The sequence below is a fragment of the Bos indicus x Bos taurus genome, chromosome 12 (genome assembly GCF_003369695.1).
Source record: "Bos indicus x Bos taurus breed Angus x Brahman F1 hybrid chromosome 12, Bos_hybrid_MaternalHap_v2.0, whole genome shotgun sequence".
NCBI lineage: Eukaryota > Metazoa > Chordata > Mammalia > Artiodactyla > Bovidae > Bos > Bos indicus x Bos taurus.
The window spans coordinates 76313078-76329399 of NC_040087.1; the positions used below are offsets into that span (position 1 = coordinate 76313078).

A 16322-nucleotide genomic window follows, 5' to 3' on the forward strand; every position below is an offset into this window, starting at 1 on the left:
TCTCCGAAAGGTGCCCAAAGCCGTGCACGCTGGCGGCGGGAGCTCGTCCCTGGCCCAGGGCAGCTGTTCCCATTTCGTCCCCGCCTCCCCGCCCCCGGCCCCCAGCCCCTCGTATTCCTTTAACGCCTGCTGCCTACTACATCCCTGCCGCCCTTAATGCAGGATGGGCCCTTCACTTCAGCCTCCAAATGAGAAGTGACATTTGCACTCGGCCCAGCCAACGCGTGAGCAGAGCGCGGGGACACAGGCCCATTGACGGAGCGCGGCCGAGGGGCCGGCGGGCTCGGCGTCACCCGAAGCCGCCTTAATTAATACCATCTTAAATAGTCCAGCAGCCAGCGAAGACAAAGTTGAAGAAAGACTTGAAGGCTGAGTGCCCCCTCGACAAGCTCTTTTTCCCCGTGTCATTCAATATTTAATGCGCCCGCTTCTAATGCTACTACTGGTGTTCCTTTCTCAGCAAGGACATTATTTTTTCACGGTGCCCATAGCCAGGGAAAGCCCTTTAGGCAAAGAAAATCAAAATGTTTGTTGTTTGGGATGACTTATAACTCTTGTTTAACACAAGCACTTTCAGGAAAGTGTAACAGGCGCAGCCTCCAAAGCAAACAACACAATCCTTGTGACAGAGTCAGACACAAAAAGCACATTGTCTTGCGGGCTCCCTCTTTTCTCTGGTGCTAGATGGGGGCCTGTCTCTCAGTGAACGCCGCGATGCCATTTCACTTTTGAACTATTGTTTTTGAGTTATGCCATGTGGTCAAAAGGAGCGAGAAGGGGGTTGTTTCCAGGCTCATAAGACAAACGAGTTGCCTTTTCATTGAAATCCCCCCGCGAGCCTTGAAAACGGAGTTTAAATGTCACCTCCGCCTTTCTAATGGGCGCAGGGCTGGAGGCGACCCTTCAAAGCGCCTGGGTGATAAACGACCCTTATTAAATATGGCCCGGGCCGCTGGGAACGTCCCAGGCCCGGCCCGCGCGCGGGAGAGCGCCCCTCGCTGGAGTGCCCGGGAGAGGCCGGAGCTTCCCCGGCCGCCGGGGGTGGGGGGCCCGGGCCTGGGCTCAGGGGTCGGGGTGGGGGTGGGGACCGAGGGTGGGGGCCGTTGTAAGACAACTTATTATCTGCCGCCCCATCCCGCCCGGTGCGCCCCCGTCCGCGGGGACCCGGCGTGAAAGGTTGGTGCGTTTCCCCCTGACTTCTTTTTTGTCCGTGGCCCAGTGGCGTCTTCAAGTCTGAGCTGCAAGGTTACTGATTTGCAGGCTGCATGTTAAGGCAGCCCATGTAAGTAATTTCTGCGGGCACCCCAGCAAAGGAGAACAAATCGCTGACAAAGGCGAGCGCTTTCGATTCAGCGGCGTCGTTAAGGCAACCCCGAAGTATTCCTCCTATAATAAGTTCCACTTCAAAGGGTTTCTCATTCAGCGGTGACTGCTTCGCACTTTTATTAAGTCCGGGCTTTTTCACTCGGAGGAATCATCTGTTTGGTTATTTTTCATCGTGTTTATTTTTCACCATTCACACAGTACTTGTATTAAATAAACAAAGAACAATCGCTCTGCAAATAAAAGTACTTAGGTGGGGAGAGAAGGAAGAGGAACCCGGGCTGAGGCGCTCCTGCCCCCCTCCCTGCCCCCCTCCCCCCGCCCCCGGCCTCTGCCATCACCCACCCCCACCGGCCTTTCTCTCCTCCTCTCCTCATTCTTTCTCCTTTCTCTCAAGCTGGGAGATTCTAAGGGGGAATCTTAACAAAAAAAAGTGGATGGAAAGACACATATATGCCTGTACATATATACTATTACAAATAGGCAATGCGATATGGAATATGTATTTCTGATCAGGTGAAAATCGAGGGAGCTAACTTGGAATGAAAGGAAAGGTCACTGCAACTGTATCTTAATAGAGTGTCTCCAATACTGTGGACCCTCCTGCCAGACTCCCCTGGCCCTGCCCATTGCCATAGCAATGCCTACACTCAGCGTGGATGTACCATAAAAGCCGTACTTTGAATTTCAAAGAACATGCCTTTGAACTTATCTGTGCCTGCTTAGGCACTCCCCTATGTGAATGTGTGCTCCGGAGTGTGAGTGGGCGTGGGAGATGACAAGAGTGTGAGTTTTTTGCGAGATTTTCCTCACAGAGGCCAAGCGTGCTGGCCACCCCAGGGCCCTGTCACCGTGGACCTCCTTCCCAACCCTCCAGCCCTGGAAGGATGGCTTTCTTGGCCACGTGTCTGTTTTGGTAGACTGCTGGTGGAGGGACCAGCGGGCAGTGTGGTGTGACCGGCTGACAGTATTACTGTACGTCTGGGTTGTTTCTCTGTGCAGCTTGCTTTTCCTGTGACTTAAGGTGACCACTTGAGAAATCAGATTGTCTCTGCAGCTGCCACCCCAGTTGTAGTTCCCAGCCAAACTGGAATAACAAATAGTTCAGGTGAACATCTCTTGTTCCTTTTCATAGAGAAAGAGATAGATGATAGATGGATAGAGAACCAATATGGTCTCTGAAAGCTTCCAAATGCAATATTTGGGATAAATGGCAAAACTGTGATGTCACAGATCAGTTCTGACTTGGCTTTCAAGGAATTTGGGCGTCCTCTTTTCCTGTCTCCAGGGCCTCCTCTTTTCCTATCCCTCTTGTGTGGTCATCTCCATCTCTTTAAAAGAATATAATGCCTGCCCACCAGCTCTTTCTCTGTACTCTAGCATTTAGGAGCATTAGCTTTACCAAAGAGCATCCTAAATGGGGAAAAACACATATAAACAACAAACACTCCTGTGTTTGAAGATCCTCCCAGCCTGGAAAACAAAGGTAGATGATTTAAACAGCGTTCGCAAGGGCCACGAGGGCCACGTTTTGCCTAGGAAAGATAAAGTCTTTGATGATAGCCAACTTAGTGTCAATAGTGGCTTTCTTTGAGACATATTCAGATGGGAACCTCTTGCTTGCCAATTGCCATAGAAATCTTAACACACCATGAAGGTTGTCCAAGCGCCAAGCCTTCCGTTCTGGACTAAATTACTTTGAAGTGGCGCAGGACGAGCAGTGGTCAATTTCAACTCTATAGACTGGACAGAGACACTGGGAGTGGGAGATTGTGCGTTTTAAAAGCAGAAAATAAGAAGGGGAAACTTGTTTTATACACTCTATACAAGGTTCTGCTCATTGTCAGATATCTTTTATCTTTTATATTTCCCATGAATGATTCATGTCTTGGTGGCTTTGTGTCACCCCCTTTTCACGAGAAACTTCATTAGAGAGCTATAAGTTTTTCCATTGACTGGGGACTTCATTTGAGTGTTTTTCTCCTTGGTCTTCTGGTTATTGTCATCTGGCTTCAAATAACCCCTTGCAACCTGTTTTCCCCTTTACTACGTTTAACTGAACCCGACTTTAAAAAAAAAAAACAAGCCCACTCTAACCTTTTGGAGAACTGTTTATTGACATTACTACCAATTGTTTTTGAATAGTTGCCTTTTATCAGTTTTGTATCAGTCAGCTTAAAAACAAACAAGGATTCAGCCTTGTTAATATGGACAGCCAATCTTACTGCTCTAAGCCACTTGGGCATTTTGTGGCAATGAAGCAAATTTCTTCATAACACCTGCCCCAAAAGGCTAAATTACTTATCTCCACTCAACTTCCAAGTAAACCACAGTATAAGTGGGTTCTGATTCCCATCACCTAATAAATAGAAGAGGTGTTTGGTGCCCACTACTCAGCTTCATTCAGGATGTTTTGAACTCCATACCCACCTTAGCTCCTGATTCTTTCAGCTTCTTTGTATCTGCAAACATCTCACTTGTCCTTTTCTCCATCTTTTCCTCGTTGTTATCCTTTTTCTTTAGAAAGAGGCTGGACAGCAAAGAAACGCTAAAATTTGCTTTTCAGCTCTCCACTGATGAGGATCACTAAGGCTATTATTAATTTTAACAAATGGGCACAGTAACCCCTGAGATTTATGCCACTGTGCTGTGCAACCTGCAGGGCTTAGTCTTCATAAATATACTGTATTCTTTAGATTAGATTGTAAACTAGACCAAGCTGTAAACATATTTTATTGCTTGGGGAGGGTAAAGAAATAAAGAGATCAAGGGAAGAGAATCGAATGGTTACTACATGAGCAACCTGTTCTGTTTGGAAGAGAATGGCAGAGATGTGCCATCATGTAAAACATAAGCGATACATAGGAAGAATACTTTTATTAAACTCTTTACTTCATAATCATTCTTGCTTTCTATCGGAGGTACACATTTTAAGTTTTTACTTTAAGTGTATCAGAAACCAATAAATCTGTGGCAGAGTTAACCTACGCATGGCAAAATACATAAAATACATATTCCTTTGTTTCATAATAAATAAACCTGTAGCATAATAAAGAATAGTGCAAACTACCATTGAAAAAGTTGTATAAATAAAACAACTCATTATAAATCAGGAATATTTTGTTTGAATAAGTTTACGATACATAAATTATCCCCCCAAAGTTCATACCTCATCTTATTTTGTCTATTTGAAAGAGTTTTGAAAATGAATAATACGAAAATCAAATAAACTTTAAAGATGTAGAATTGTTTTATATTCAAGTTTTATGGTCTTTTTCTTTATAAAGGAGGGTCTGCATGTTTCATATTCACCATAACAATCTGAAGACAACATTGAAAGGCTTTCAAAGTGACAGCACCATGCACTGTACTAGTAATAGAATATATCTATAAACTATATATAATCTCATCAACACAATGCAAAAAAGAGACATGCAGGAAGAGTCCTGGTTTTCACATTACGTTGTTCATTCAAGTAAGCTTAAAAATATATTTTTCCCATTTTCTTTCCTTTTTTTTTTTTTTTTTAATAAATCGTAGGTCATAAATGACCATCTCTCACCAAAATGTATAATATAATTCTTTGGTGTGCTTTGAACTCTTCCAGGAAAAAAAAAAAAAAAGGATGATGTCTGAAAATAAATTAATTCAACTGTACAAATAATAGTGTTCACATACAAGTTATTAACAATGACAAGACTACATCCACCACTCACAGCACACAAAACAAATTTCTACAAACCCTGGGGAAGGGGTGTCTTCAGGGTCTCTGAGGATAAATTAGTGCTCTTTAGTCTATTTGTATGATGTTTATGATGGACTACGTTTTGCACATGAGATGTGTTGTACCAACCAAAAATAAATTGACTAAGAGTTATTGTCCTAGGTCCTTGACCTTTTTTATCCTAGCTTGACAGCTCTGGCAAAGGTCACACATTCATCAGTGTTTGGTGGTAGCTATAAACCTTTTAACAATTTTAATATGTATAGCAACTCCCTCCCCTCTTTTAATGTAAATCATACAGTGTAATTTTCAAGTGGGATAGAGTTCTGTATGCTCAGGTGGAAGAAAATGCATTAAAATGCAGTTTCCAGCGGTGAAAAATAAAGACTTTTTAAAAGGTCGATAAATAGTATAAAAGAGGGGTTGGCCTGTTTTTAAAACAATAGCTTTCCTAAAAAATAGGCATGTTGCCAACATCACACCTCCTTACACTTGCCTGTGAATTTTGGCATCCCAAGAACTTAGGATCTAAAACATAGTATTTTTATTACACAGGAAGTTTAGACAGAGTAAAGAGGCAGCAGCTGAGATTTTTGATTTAAAAAAAAAAAAAGAAAAAGCACTTGAATTTCTTCTATTTTATAAAATATCACAGTTTCACAGTTGTCTACTGCAGCAGTTCTTCTCTCCAGTTGCTTGAACAATCACAGTAACACAATACATGGAGATGTACTAGGCTGCTGCATCTCTTTTTTTCAATCATACAAGCAGGGTACTGAAGGAATAATCCTGTATAAAAATACTGTGTTATGGTGAGATCAGTAATAAAAGAGTGGGAATGAAAAATTACAAGTATTAGAACTGAAAGGGTCTTTACAAATATTTTCAGACACAGGTACAGTCCAGGATCTGTTGGTGATGCAGCAAGTGTGAGTGGTTTACAATCAAGAGGCCTTTGCAGAATTAGGGCCCAGGCGGGAAGCAGAGGGGCTCCATTATGGTGTCAAAGGCAGTCCCGAGGCACTCTGGGAAGTGCAGAGGGCCCTGTCGCTGTGTTGAGTGCTGACTTAATGCTCTTTTTCTCACCCTTGTGAAGAACTACATCTATTGCATTGGCAGTGTGTGTCTCGATGAACTACGATCTCTCCATTTATCTTCCTTGGCACAGTTTGCTCCCAGTCCTGTCCCCCTGCAACAAACAAGTCCAGCTTGGTTGGGTTTGTTGTTGTTGTTTGTTTGTTTGTTTTCTAAGGGGGGGGAAAGCCCAAATATCTTAATTAAATTAATTAAATGTACCAACACCATAGGGTTTCATACTAAATAAATAGGGCTAATTAGACCTGGTGGCAAGTCTGAGTCGAGGGTTTGTCTCAAGCTCAGCATTGTCTCAGGTTAGGATGCGGTCCAAGGGCTCCCACTTATTACTTTACTGATAGTGATGGTGACTGATCGAATCTAATGTATCGTCCGCACGACTTCAGGGTTCGCGTACATGTCCTCGTCGTCAGACTCGGAAGTGGTTCCGTTGCTCGAAGGGGCGTGCAGGTGGCTGGGGGCCCCGCCGGCCTGGCATACGTACCACTCATTGAGGTTGGTCACCTGAGGGGACAGAGTGCTCGAGCGACTCCTGGTGGGGTCCAGCACAGGGGACAAGGGGTCGCCCACCGGAGTCCCCACTGATGAGTAGCCCAGGGCTCCTGGAGAAGGTGGCGGGGACTTGCAGTGAATCTTCATGTGTTTCCTCAGGGAGCTCGGGTGGGTGTAGGACTTGTCGCAGCCCCGGACCTTGCAGTAGTAGGGCTTATCGCTGGTGTGGACGTGGGAATGTTTCTTCCGATCGCTGCTGTTGGCAAACTTCCTGTCACAGCCATCAAATTCACATTTGAAAGGCTTTTCCCCTGCAAGAAAGCACAGTGGAGGTTAACAGGGGCTCTTCAGAGTCCTCTGAACTTGAGAGAATAATCTTCAAGCAGATGGAAGGATGCAACTTCCCATTCTCTTGAAGACCGACTCCCAGCCTAATTCCCAATTCCCAGGTTCCAGAATGCTACAGGGAAGGGATACTTCCAGGATGGGCCTGGTGTCCCCTGGCCTGGAGGCTCTCCTTGGACTTGGGTTTTGGGAGAGGCTGGATGTCGACCCTGAAGTACCATAGGGGTCAAGGCGAGAAGGGCTAAGGGCTTGGATCAGGCAATAACGCTGAAATTCAACGGGGACCCAAATACCTCCATCCTTGTCCCCCTCGGGTCTATACACACAAAAATTCAAACAGATCCCCCGTCAAGATAAATGCTGTTGAAATAACTTCCAAAGCCACAGCTTAGGTGAAGACCATAAAAAAAGGAGAAGGAAAATAAACAGATACTCAAGTAAAAGTAAACTGGGATTGATCAGTAAAATTATAATAATGGCATTTTGTTTCAGAGAGTTCCCCAGGATTTCACTGATGGAAAGGAAAGGCAATACACCAAAACCCCGATCTCCCCAGAAATAAAGACATCTGTGAAAACCACGATCTGACCACTAGATTTTTTACAAGCCTAGCTGGGCACAGAATAGGCTCTTGGCCTCTTCCTTCTCCCAGCTCTTCTCACAACTTACTGGGCAGTTAAGACCCTAGCAGAACAGAACTTTAACAAGCATTAATAAAGACCACATACCTCAGCCAGAGGCTTCTTCTAACATACTGTTTGATAGTAAACAGGAAAAAAAATGCTATTTATCAGAGTCTTTGGGCCCACTGCCCCTTTAAGCTGTCCTACCCACCCCAGGAACACAGGGCCTTTTAAACACAAGGTCCTGGGTGCAGGCAGTAGAAATGCTAAGACAACTAGATAACCCAGTAGAGTTACAGTAACCTACACTCTACACCTTGGTCTTAAAAAGCAAGGACAGAAAGACAGCAGGTAGCAGTTATGACTTCCCCCCTCACCTTAGTATCCATGAACTTGATGTATTTGAGTCCATAATTGAACGTTATCTCATACATACTGTGGTATAGTAATATATTTATTCCTTATATTTAAATTATTTTAAAAGGAGTTTCTCTACATTTCAGCAGCTACTCTGCTGATATATAAGATACAGTCTTTTCCTTGTTTTTCAACAAATTGTTTTTAAAAAGCCAAACAACTATTAAGACAGCTTAGTGTACATAAATTTTCTGTGGTGGATTCTCCTATACAAGTATTTCGGTGTAATTTTCTCTCTTTTAACTTCAGCAATGAATAACTACTTCAGTGCCAAGAGTATATTAGCACATCTGAAAAGTATTCAGATGCCTGTAACATAACTTACCCTACTTGGAAGTATTGTTTAAAAATTGAGTTATTGTTCATATACCTCCTACACTGGCCTACAAAGAGGGAAAAACACAACATAATGCGATGGTAGTGACACCCTTTAAAAATTCTCTGTGGAGGGGCTGCAACAGAAATCAAGTTTTATCAAAACACTGGTTATTTGTCCTGATTCCATATTCCACTTTAAGTTGGAGATAATACTAACTTAATATAGCATTCTTCCCCCTAAAAAGCATAATCAGCTTTTCTTCAACATGGAGGCTCAAGTGGATTTATTCACCCTATGCAAATGTTGCTTTTTAGAACATTGTGTTTCTGAACAGGCTAAGCATTTATTGTGCAAAATAAACGGCTTGGACGATGCAAGCTTCACCACTGCTCACGATAAAGAGAAGCATTAAGAATCAGGCCCAGAAAAGGCAGATACCATGTGGAAAGAAAGGTAGAAAAGCCAGCACAAGGGGAGATGGAGGAAGAAAATAGAAAAAAAGGAAAGGGTGATAGAATTGCCTATTTTATTCTAGGGGTGGGCAGGTGGGAGAGAGCCAATTCTACCTGAGTAGGAAGGGTGAGAGGCCCCAGTGTTTACATTTCAGACGCTGACAGTGGGGTCACGTCGGAATTTAACTACTTATAGGGTTTTAGAGAGTGAGGGAAGCTATGTGTGAGAACTCCAAGTCAAGCTCCAAGAAAGGTTATAAATGGAATTGGGGGCACGTGGGTCAGGAAACGGGCCTTCTGGAGTGGTCGGGGGATTATTCCCTTTGATCAGCCTGTCCCGGGATCCCCGGATAACTGCCCGCTCCCCCCGCCCCTCCAAAAAGGGACAGCGTTGCGGTGGGGAGGGGAGTCCGGGCTGGCCCCCGCTGGACACGAGGATCGATGGCTCAGCGGCCCAGGGACCGCCAAGAGCACCCAGCGCGGATCCGAGCATCAAGGGGCGGGCGCTCGCATCCCTGCCGCAGGGACCCGGCGAGGCCCAGGCCGCCGCCGCGAGCCGTGCGGGGACGTAGTCCTGCGCGCTGGGAACCCGAAAACCAAACGGCCCTGGTCCCCGCCCCCGGGGGCGCGCCTCTGAGGCGGGCGGAGGGAGGCGGCCCGTCCCGGGGGAACCGGAGGGCCGGCACCCGCGCCGTGAGCTTCCAGCTCCGGGCGCGAAGCGGTAGAGCACGGCCCCAGCCCGGGGCAATCTCCGGGCCGGGAGGGAAGGTCCCCTCCCCTCGGAGGTGAAAAGGCCGCAAGGGCCCGAGGTTGCGGGCGCCGTCAGGGGGTTCCCCTTGCGGGGGGCGCTTCACCGCCACAACCCCAGGCCTCCGTCTGGTCGGGAAGTGCTGGGCCCCGGGGCCAGCCGCTGGCTTAGAGGGGCCGGGGAGGTTTTACGAGAGCCCGGTGGGAAATCTCCTTTTGGAAACATCATTTAAGGCGGGCCGATCCCGATGAGAAAACAACGTGGCTGGCAGACCGGCCTCCGGGGAAAACGGGCTCCCAGCCCGGGGGCATCGGCCAGGCCACAGGAGGCCTGGCGGTTCCCGGCGGCAGGAGGGAGGCCTGGGATTCCAGACTCGGGCCTCCCGGGCCCGGCTCCTCGCGCAGATTCCCCGCCCCTCCCCGTAGCCTCGGCCGCTGGCCAGGTGTTGGGGCCCCCGCCTGGCGGCTGCCTCCTCGCCACCGCCGCCGCCACCGCGCCGATAAATCAGCCAAGTAATTGCCAAACGTAAACTCCAGTTACTTAAGTGTCCTCCGAGGGGTAATCTCGTCTGTCCCTATAAATCCCGACCGAGCTCGCGCTCATCGGCGCTCCGGCCCTGCGCGCGCTCCCGCTCCAAGGGGGCGCACGGCCCACCGGAGCCCACCCGGCGCCCGAGGCCGCAGCTGTCCTCACCCCAAAAGGGGGCACACCCCCCCCCCTCAAGGCAGGGGCGGGGCGGGCGGGAAGGGGCCCCACCGCGGGCCATGGGCCTCAAGGAGCCTCTGCAGCCCGCTCCGTCCTCCTCTCGGGAAAACCTTCTCCAAAATGACGGAAACCAATTTCTCAGCACCCTCTAGGGCCCGTGTGATAAAACGTGTGACGGCGCGTGTGAGTATAGGTGTGTATGAAGGCGTGTGAATGAGCAAGTGTGACTGTGTGATCAGGGCCCAAGAGTGTCCCAGCTCTGAGGAAGGGGGTCAGGAAGAACACGGGTGTGTGAAGTTGTTGCTGGTGTGATGTGTGCGCGCGTGAACGTGTTCGTGTGGGGTGTGTAACGGTGGGCGACTGTGTGCGCGCGTGCGTGTGTGTTTGTGTAGGAGGAAGGTCTCCGGGGGGCGCATTCCTTTCGCACTCTACATCCTGCCCGGAAGGGACAAGACTCCCTTTCCTGTCCCGTCCCGGAGGGGTCACACCGCGCTGGGCCCCCCGCGGCCCCGATGTCACCGCTAACCCCCCCCCCCCTCCACGCGCCCCAAGCACGCCCGCTCTTCGGACACCGCGCGGGGCCTGCCATGCGGTGAGGGTGCAAGTGCCGCCGGAGCGGCTCCGGTCCTGCGCTCCTTCCCCATCGCCCTCCCCAAGTTTCTGGAGCCGGGCGGATAGGGGCTGCCGACCGTCCTGGGCGCCTTCCTGCTCTGGCGACGGCGGCGGCTTCTGCTCCGGGGCGGCGGCGGCGGCGGCGGCTGGAGCGCGTGGCCGGTCCCGGCGGAGCGGGCTGCGGGGAGCGCTGGAGACTCGAGCGCGTAGGAACGGAGCGCGGGGGCCTGTGTGTGTGCTATCGAATTACTTATTCATAGAAAAAAAAGGGGGGGAGGGAGAGAAAAACAAGAAGTCACATGTCCGGGTTATACAGATGCGAAGAGAAGCAGCGGAAGGAGGGGAAAACAAAAAAATGAAGAGCAGGAGACGAAGGAGGAAGAGAAAGCGGCGGCAGAAGCGGCGGCGGCGGCGGCGGCCGGGGACAGACACCCACCTGTATGAGTGCGCTTGTGGATCTTGAGGTTCTCGGAGCGCGCGAAGACCTTGCCGCAGCCCGGGAAGGGGCAGGGGAAGGGCTTCTCGCCGGTGTGCACGCGGATGTGGTTGATGAGCTTGTATTTGGCCTTGAAGGGCTTGCCCTCGCGCGGACAGTCCTCCCAGAAGCAGACGTGACTGCTCTGCTCGGGGCCGCCCACGTGCTCCACGGTGACGTGGTTCACCAGCTCGTGCATGGTGCCGAAAGTTTTGGAACAGGGCTTGGAGCCGCCGGCCGGAGGCGGCGGCGGCGGCGGCGGCCCGGCTAGCTCCTCGGAGTCGATCCACTTGCAGATCAGCTCCTGCTTGATTGGCTGCCGCATGTAGCGCAGGAAGGCCCCGGCCGCCCCCGGGAGGTGGGGGGGCTGTTGCGCTGGCGCCGGCGGCGGCGGCGGCGCCGGGGGCGGCGCGTGGTGTTGCAGGTGGGGCCCTGGTCCGGTGGCTGCGGCCGCCGCGGCCGCAGCCGCGGCCGCCGCCGCCAGGTTCAGGTTTAAGTTCACGGCTCCGTAGCCGTGCAGGGCGGCGGCCGCCGCGGCCGCCACCGCCCCGTAGTGCGCGTCTCCCGAGCGCGGCGCGAAAGGCGGCTCGGCGCGGCCGTACAGCTCCGCCGCCGCTGCCGCGGCCGCGGCCGCTGCCAGCCCCAGGCGCATCTGGCCGTTGAGCGGGTGCGGGTGGCCGCCGGGGCCTCCTGGCGGCTCGTGCAGCGAGGGGAAGAGCGCCGGGCCGCCGCCGCCGCCGCCGTCCGGGCCCGCGTAGGTGCCGCTGGCCGAGATGAACATGCCACCCGAGGCGGGAGGCGGGGCCGGGTGCTGGGGGGAGCCGGGGCCCGAGCGCGGCTCCCCTCCGAGCGGGGCCCCGTGCATGGCCGCCGCGGGGGCCGTGGCGGAAAGGTCCCTCCGGAGGACGAAGTCCCTGCTGTGGCCTTTGCCGCTGCTGCCGCCGCCGCCACTGTTGGTGGTGGTGTAGCCCGAGAGGGCAGGAGGAGGAGGGGTGGGGGGAGGAGGGGGAGGAGGAGGGGGCGAAGGGGAGGGGGGAGGAGGAGGGGCCGGGGGCGGGGGCGCGGGGGACGGCCCGCCGCGGGCGCCCCCGCCGCCGGGGGCGGTGCGGGCGCCGGGGTGCACAGCCGAGGCGGCGGCGCGGGCGGCGGCCGCCGGGGACTCGGGCGGCGCCGGGAGCGCCTGGGAGGGAGGTCTGGGGCCGGGCGCGCTCGCCTGGGCCATGTGCTCCGGTCTGAGCGGAGCGCGGGCCACGCCGGGGTCAGCGACCGGGTCCCGCAGGCGGAGGTGCGCGGCCGAGGCGCGGACCCGGGAGTGGGCGGGCGCGCTGGCCAGCGCCGGGAAGCCTGTCATGTTCTGCAGCGGCCAGGCTCGAGCCGCGGCCGGATCCGCTAATCTCGGCGCGGGCGGGTTCCTCTTGCTCAAAGGGGGCTCCATCAGAGCGACACAGTCAGACCCATGGACTCTCCCTGGGGGTACTTTTTTCCCTTCTCGGCCCGCCCTCAAAAACATGTATGTGTTAGGCGCTCTTTAACTTCTTTGTCCTGGCCTCCTAACTCCGCTCATTCCCGTTCCCACTCGGTCCTCCAGCGATTGGCCGAGCGGACACCACCTCGGAGCTGCACAGTGGGACCGAGATTTTGGAAATGGCAAGGGTGGGATTGGAGGGAGCCGCGTGATTGGCAGCAGGCGCGGCTGCCCGATTGGCTCCCTTTCCGGCCTTCGGCCCAGCGGGCACGCGCCCCCGCGCTCGCGGCCGCCTTCGCTTTCGCTTCGCGCCCCCTCCTCCCCCGGAGCCCCGCGTCCCCGCCTCCCACGGGATGCCCAAGTTGCACTTGCAGAAAGTTTGCGGCCGGCCTGCGCGCGCAGCGCCTAGCGTTCCCAGTACGCGCCTTGCGGAGAGCGTGCGCCGGCACGCGGCCGAAGGGCGCCAGGCGGCCCTGGGCTGGGGGACCCCTTCGGGGAGCAAAAGGCGAGGGGAGGGGGAGCCCCCAACTTCAAAAGCATTCTCTCACGGCACACCGCGTCCCTTCCAGCATCCAAACACTTTCTTACCTCCTCCCTTGGAAGAGCGCCGGGCTGTTCTCTGGGGGAGGAGGGGGTGAACAGATGTATGGCCTCCATCGTGCTCGAGGACAGGATGGTGGAAACTTCTTATTTGGGAAGGCACTCAATCTGCCGAGCGCTCGCGGAGGGCGCACAGACAGTAGACGGAATGAGAAAGGATATTAAAATCTTATTGGTTGCAAAACACCAGGTGAAGTTAAAATACATCTTTCTCCAAAGGAACCGTCTTACCTAGACTTTTTAGCTCATGGAATCCTTTTCAGCATGGTTCAAAGGAGTCAGCTCGAAGTGTAATCTCACTGCTCATCGGTTCTAGATCTGCCACTTCCAATTAGATCTACGGAGGGGGAGGGGCATCGGGCAGTGATTCTAACTTTTGCTTCTCCGAGATACACTGGCAGGGCAGGACAGACAGCATCTGTCCAGGGGGAAGCGGCTAAAATAAACCGTATCTTTTAAACAGAAGTTCTCCTTCCGGTGCAGAATGCAGTCCGCATGGGTGCCTCATTTTCTCCGAAAGGACCACAAGTTAGATTGAAGCCAATAAAATAATTATTTTAAAAGCAAGCAGTATCTTTGCACTTTATGTGCTAATAGAATAACCTGTTACCATTTTTCTAAAAAGTTCATCAAGCAGGAGAGATGCTTTCCTTGAAAACCATAAAAACTGGCTTTCAAAAAAAGTAAGCCTCACCCCCTTTCAAGCGATTTGCTATCAAATCTTTTTGAAGAGAGAAATAGGTCTTTGCATCACTTGGGAGGGGGCAGTGAAATGTGACATCCCTCACACTTAAGGGTTCTTATTGCCCTAAAGTGCCATTTAGTTTTTAAAAAGAAAACATCTTAAAATTTTGCCATATGCCATGGTGCTCAAAAATTAAAGTCAGGTTTTTAAATTGTTTCTGCTGCCCTACATAAAATTATTTTTTAAAAAGAAATCATGACTAAAATTCCCCCCCTCCCGGTTTGGGATACAGTAAAACATGTTACCCACTTAATTCGTTTGCTGTCCAAGTTAAAAAAAAAAAAAAAAAGACTCCATAAAGCCATCATCTGTGAGATCATCCTGAGAAGTGGGAAGAATTATTTTGATAAGAGCTGATTCCATAGCTGCATTTACACTGGTGTGAACAATGTTTAACAGGGAATTTCCCTTCGAGCCTTGAGAATGTCATTACTCTTATAAAACTGACAAACCAACAAAGAAAATAGTACAATCAGATTTCAAATGGGTATTTTCTTTAAGCTTCAGTGAAGCTCAAATAAGGTGAAATAAGCAAGGCTTGAGTGCAAACACAACAAAAAACAATTTAATAAACAATAGAGACAAAATCCATATCTGTATTTGGAGAGGAGGAAGTCTTTCACAATGTTTTTTCCAAGACTTAAAAAGTCTCAAGCCACCCAGGCAAGGTGAAGGAAGGACTGTGTCATCTCTATGAATGGTTTATGAAGAAAGCATCTTATTTGGAATTGTCCACTGTCTTCACTTCCTCTCAGAACCTTGCAAATGAGGCTCCTCTATTTGAATTTTTTAGCGATAATCATCAACAAGTCCATAATGGCAGCGTGGCATGCAATCCTGCAGGTTATAAGTAAAAACAAAGCAAAAAGAATGAATAAAGAAAGAAGAAAATAAGCCCAACCTAGCCTTTAATATAGACTGTTGAGCATTTTTATTGTGCAATAAAATGGGTACCTCCACCTCTTTCAAAATAGCTTTTCCTCAAAATTATAACTGCTTTGTTTTATTGAATTGCTGAAATTTAATGGTTTAATGGGTGAAGGCATGAAGGAGAGGCTGTAAAAATGTGAATAATGGTGCAGCAGAGCCTTGCCGGAATCTGGAACCCGCCTCCTTGTACAACTCTTGTTAAACACAGCGTGATATGTATCTGTCATCGATTTAATATGTCTTAATTCAAATATAGCTCCCTGATCAATTTCTTTTTATGGGAAGCTTTAAAAAAGAAAATCTTACTTAGGAAATGATAGAGGTTTGGATAGCAATGAGAAAGAGAGATACTTGTGAAATGTGTTTAATGAATATTTGCAAACTTATGACCAAACTCAGACCCTAAAAAAGATAATTGACTCAGGTAAATCGACTTGAGACGCTAATTCTTAAAAGAAAGAACTGGAAGCAAAATTTCAATCAACACCAATAAGGCGCCAATAAACCGCCTGCCAATTAAACCTGAGAATAGGCCTGGCTGGATGATCATCAGGAAGGCTCGCAGTGGATTTCCGGATTGCCTTTCTTTATAAAAGAGCTTTTTATTTTGTAGAGGCGCTTTTTGTTATTGTGATGACCCGCCTGACCCCAGGTGCGCTGGTTCTTTTTCAAGCCATTTTGAGAGCCAAATCAAAACCCCTTCACATCCCGAGTTTCTAAGGACCCAATAACTGTGTCACACTTCCTAAGTAAACACCAACAATTTCCAGGGCGTTGAAGAAAATAAATACTAGTGTGGTTTTTTTTTGTTTGTTTGTTTTTGTTTTTTTTTTTAAGCAAAAGGGTGTAGAAGTCGTTATGCCAGTTCCCCTGTGGATTTAGCCCCATATTTCCGCGGTGGTGCTGGTCGCCAGGGCAGAGCCTTCAAACCCTTGCTCCTCTCTGCGCGTTTGCAGCGGAGGTGCTGGTGTGGGGCCAGCAACGTGGCGATCCATGGAGATGTCCTTTCTAGGGTCAACAGGTGCTCCTCGGGGAACGTGGATTTCCAGACTTCTCTGCTGCACCCCGAACCCCAACCAGTTCCCGGCCCCAAACCAAGGCGCGATGAGGGTGGGAAGACGCCGTCAACGCCGAGCCGGCCAGGCCGCGCTCCGCTGCCTGGAGGCGGCCGAACCCGGTCTCGGGGTGCCCAGGCGGGCGCTCATGGCTCCCCGCTGTTCCGAGGGCCGGGAAGGGGGTGTACTGCGGCTCC

General features: G+C 50.7%; 1 protein-coding gene across 1 annotated transcript; it reads right to left on the reverse strand.

The window, feature by feature from the left end:
• Window positions 1-4181: 4181 nt before the first annotated feature.
• On the reverse strand, window positions 4182-13008 carry ZIC5 (Zic family member 5). Its single transcript, XM_027557897.1, has 2 exons — window positions 11292-13008; window positions 4182-6945 (listed from the first exon to the last, which is right to left on the reverse strand). The coding sequence occupies exons 1-2, from the start codon at window positions 12838-12840 to the stop codon at window positions 6503-6505; spliced, it is 1992 nt and encodes a 663-aa protein (XP_027413698.1). The 5' UTR covers window positions 12841-13008; the 3' UTR covers window positions 4182-6502.
• Window positions 13009-16322: the final 3314 nt, after the last annotated feature.

Coding starts and splice junctions, on each gene's coding strand:
- ZIC5 (XM_027557897.1), bottom strand. CDS start 12,840: ATGTTTTTGAGGGCGGGCCGAGAAGGGAAAAAAGTACCCCCAGGGAGA. Junction 6,946..11,291: donor CCACAAGCGCACTCATACAG/GTGGGTGTCTGT, acceptor GCTTTCTTGCAG/GGGAAAAGCCTTTCAAATGT.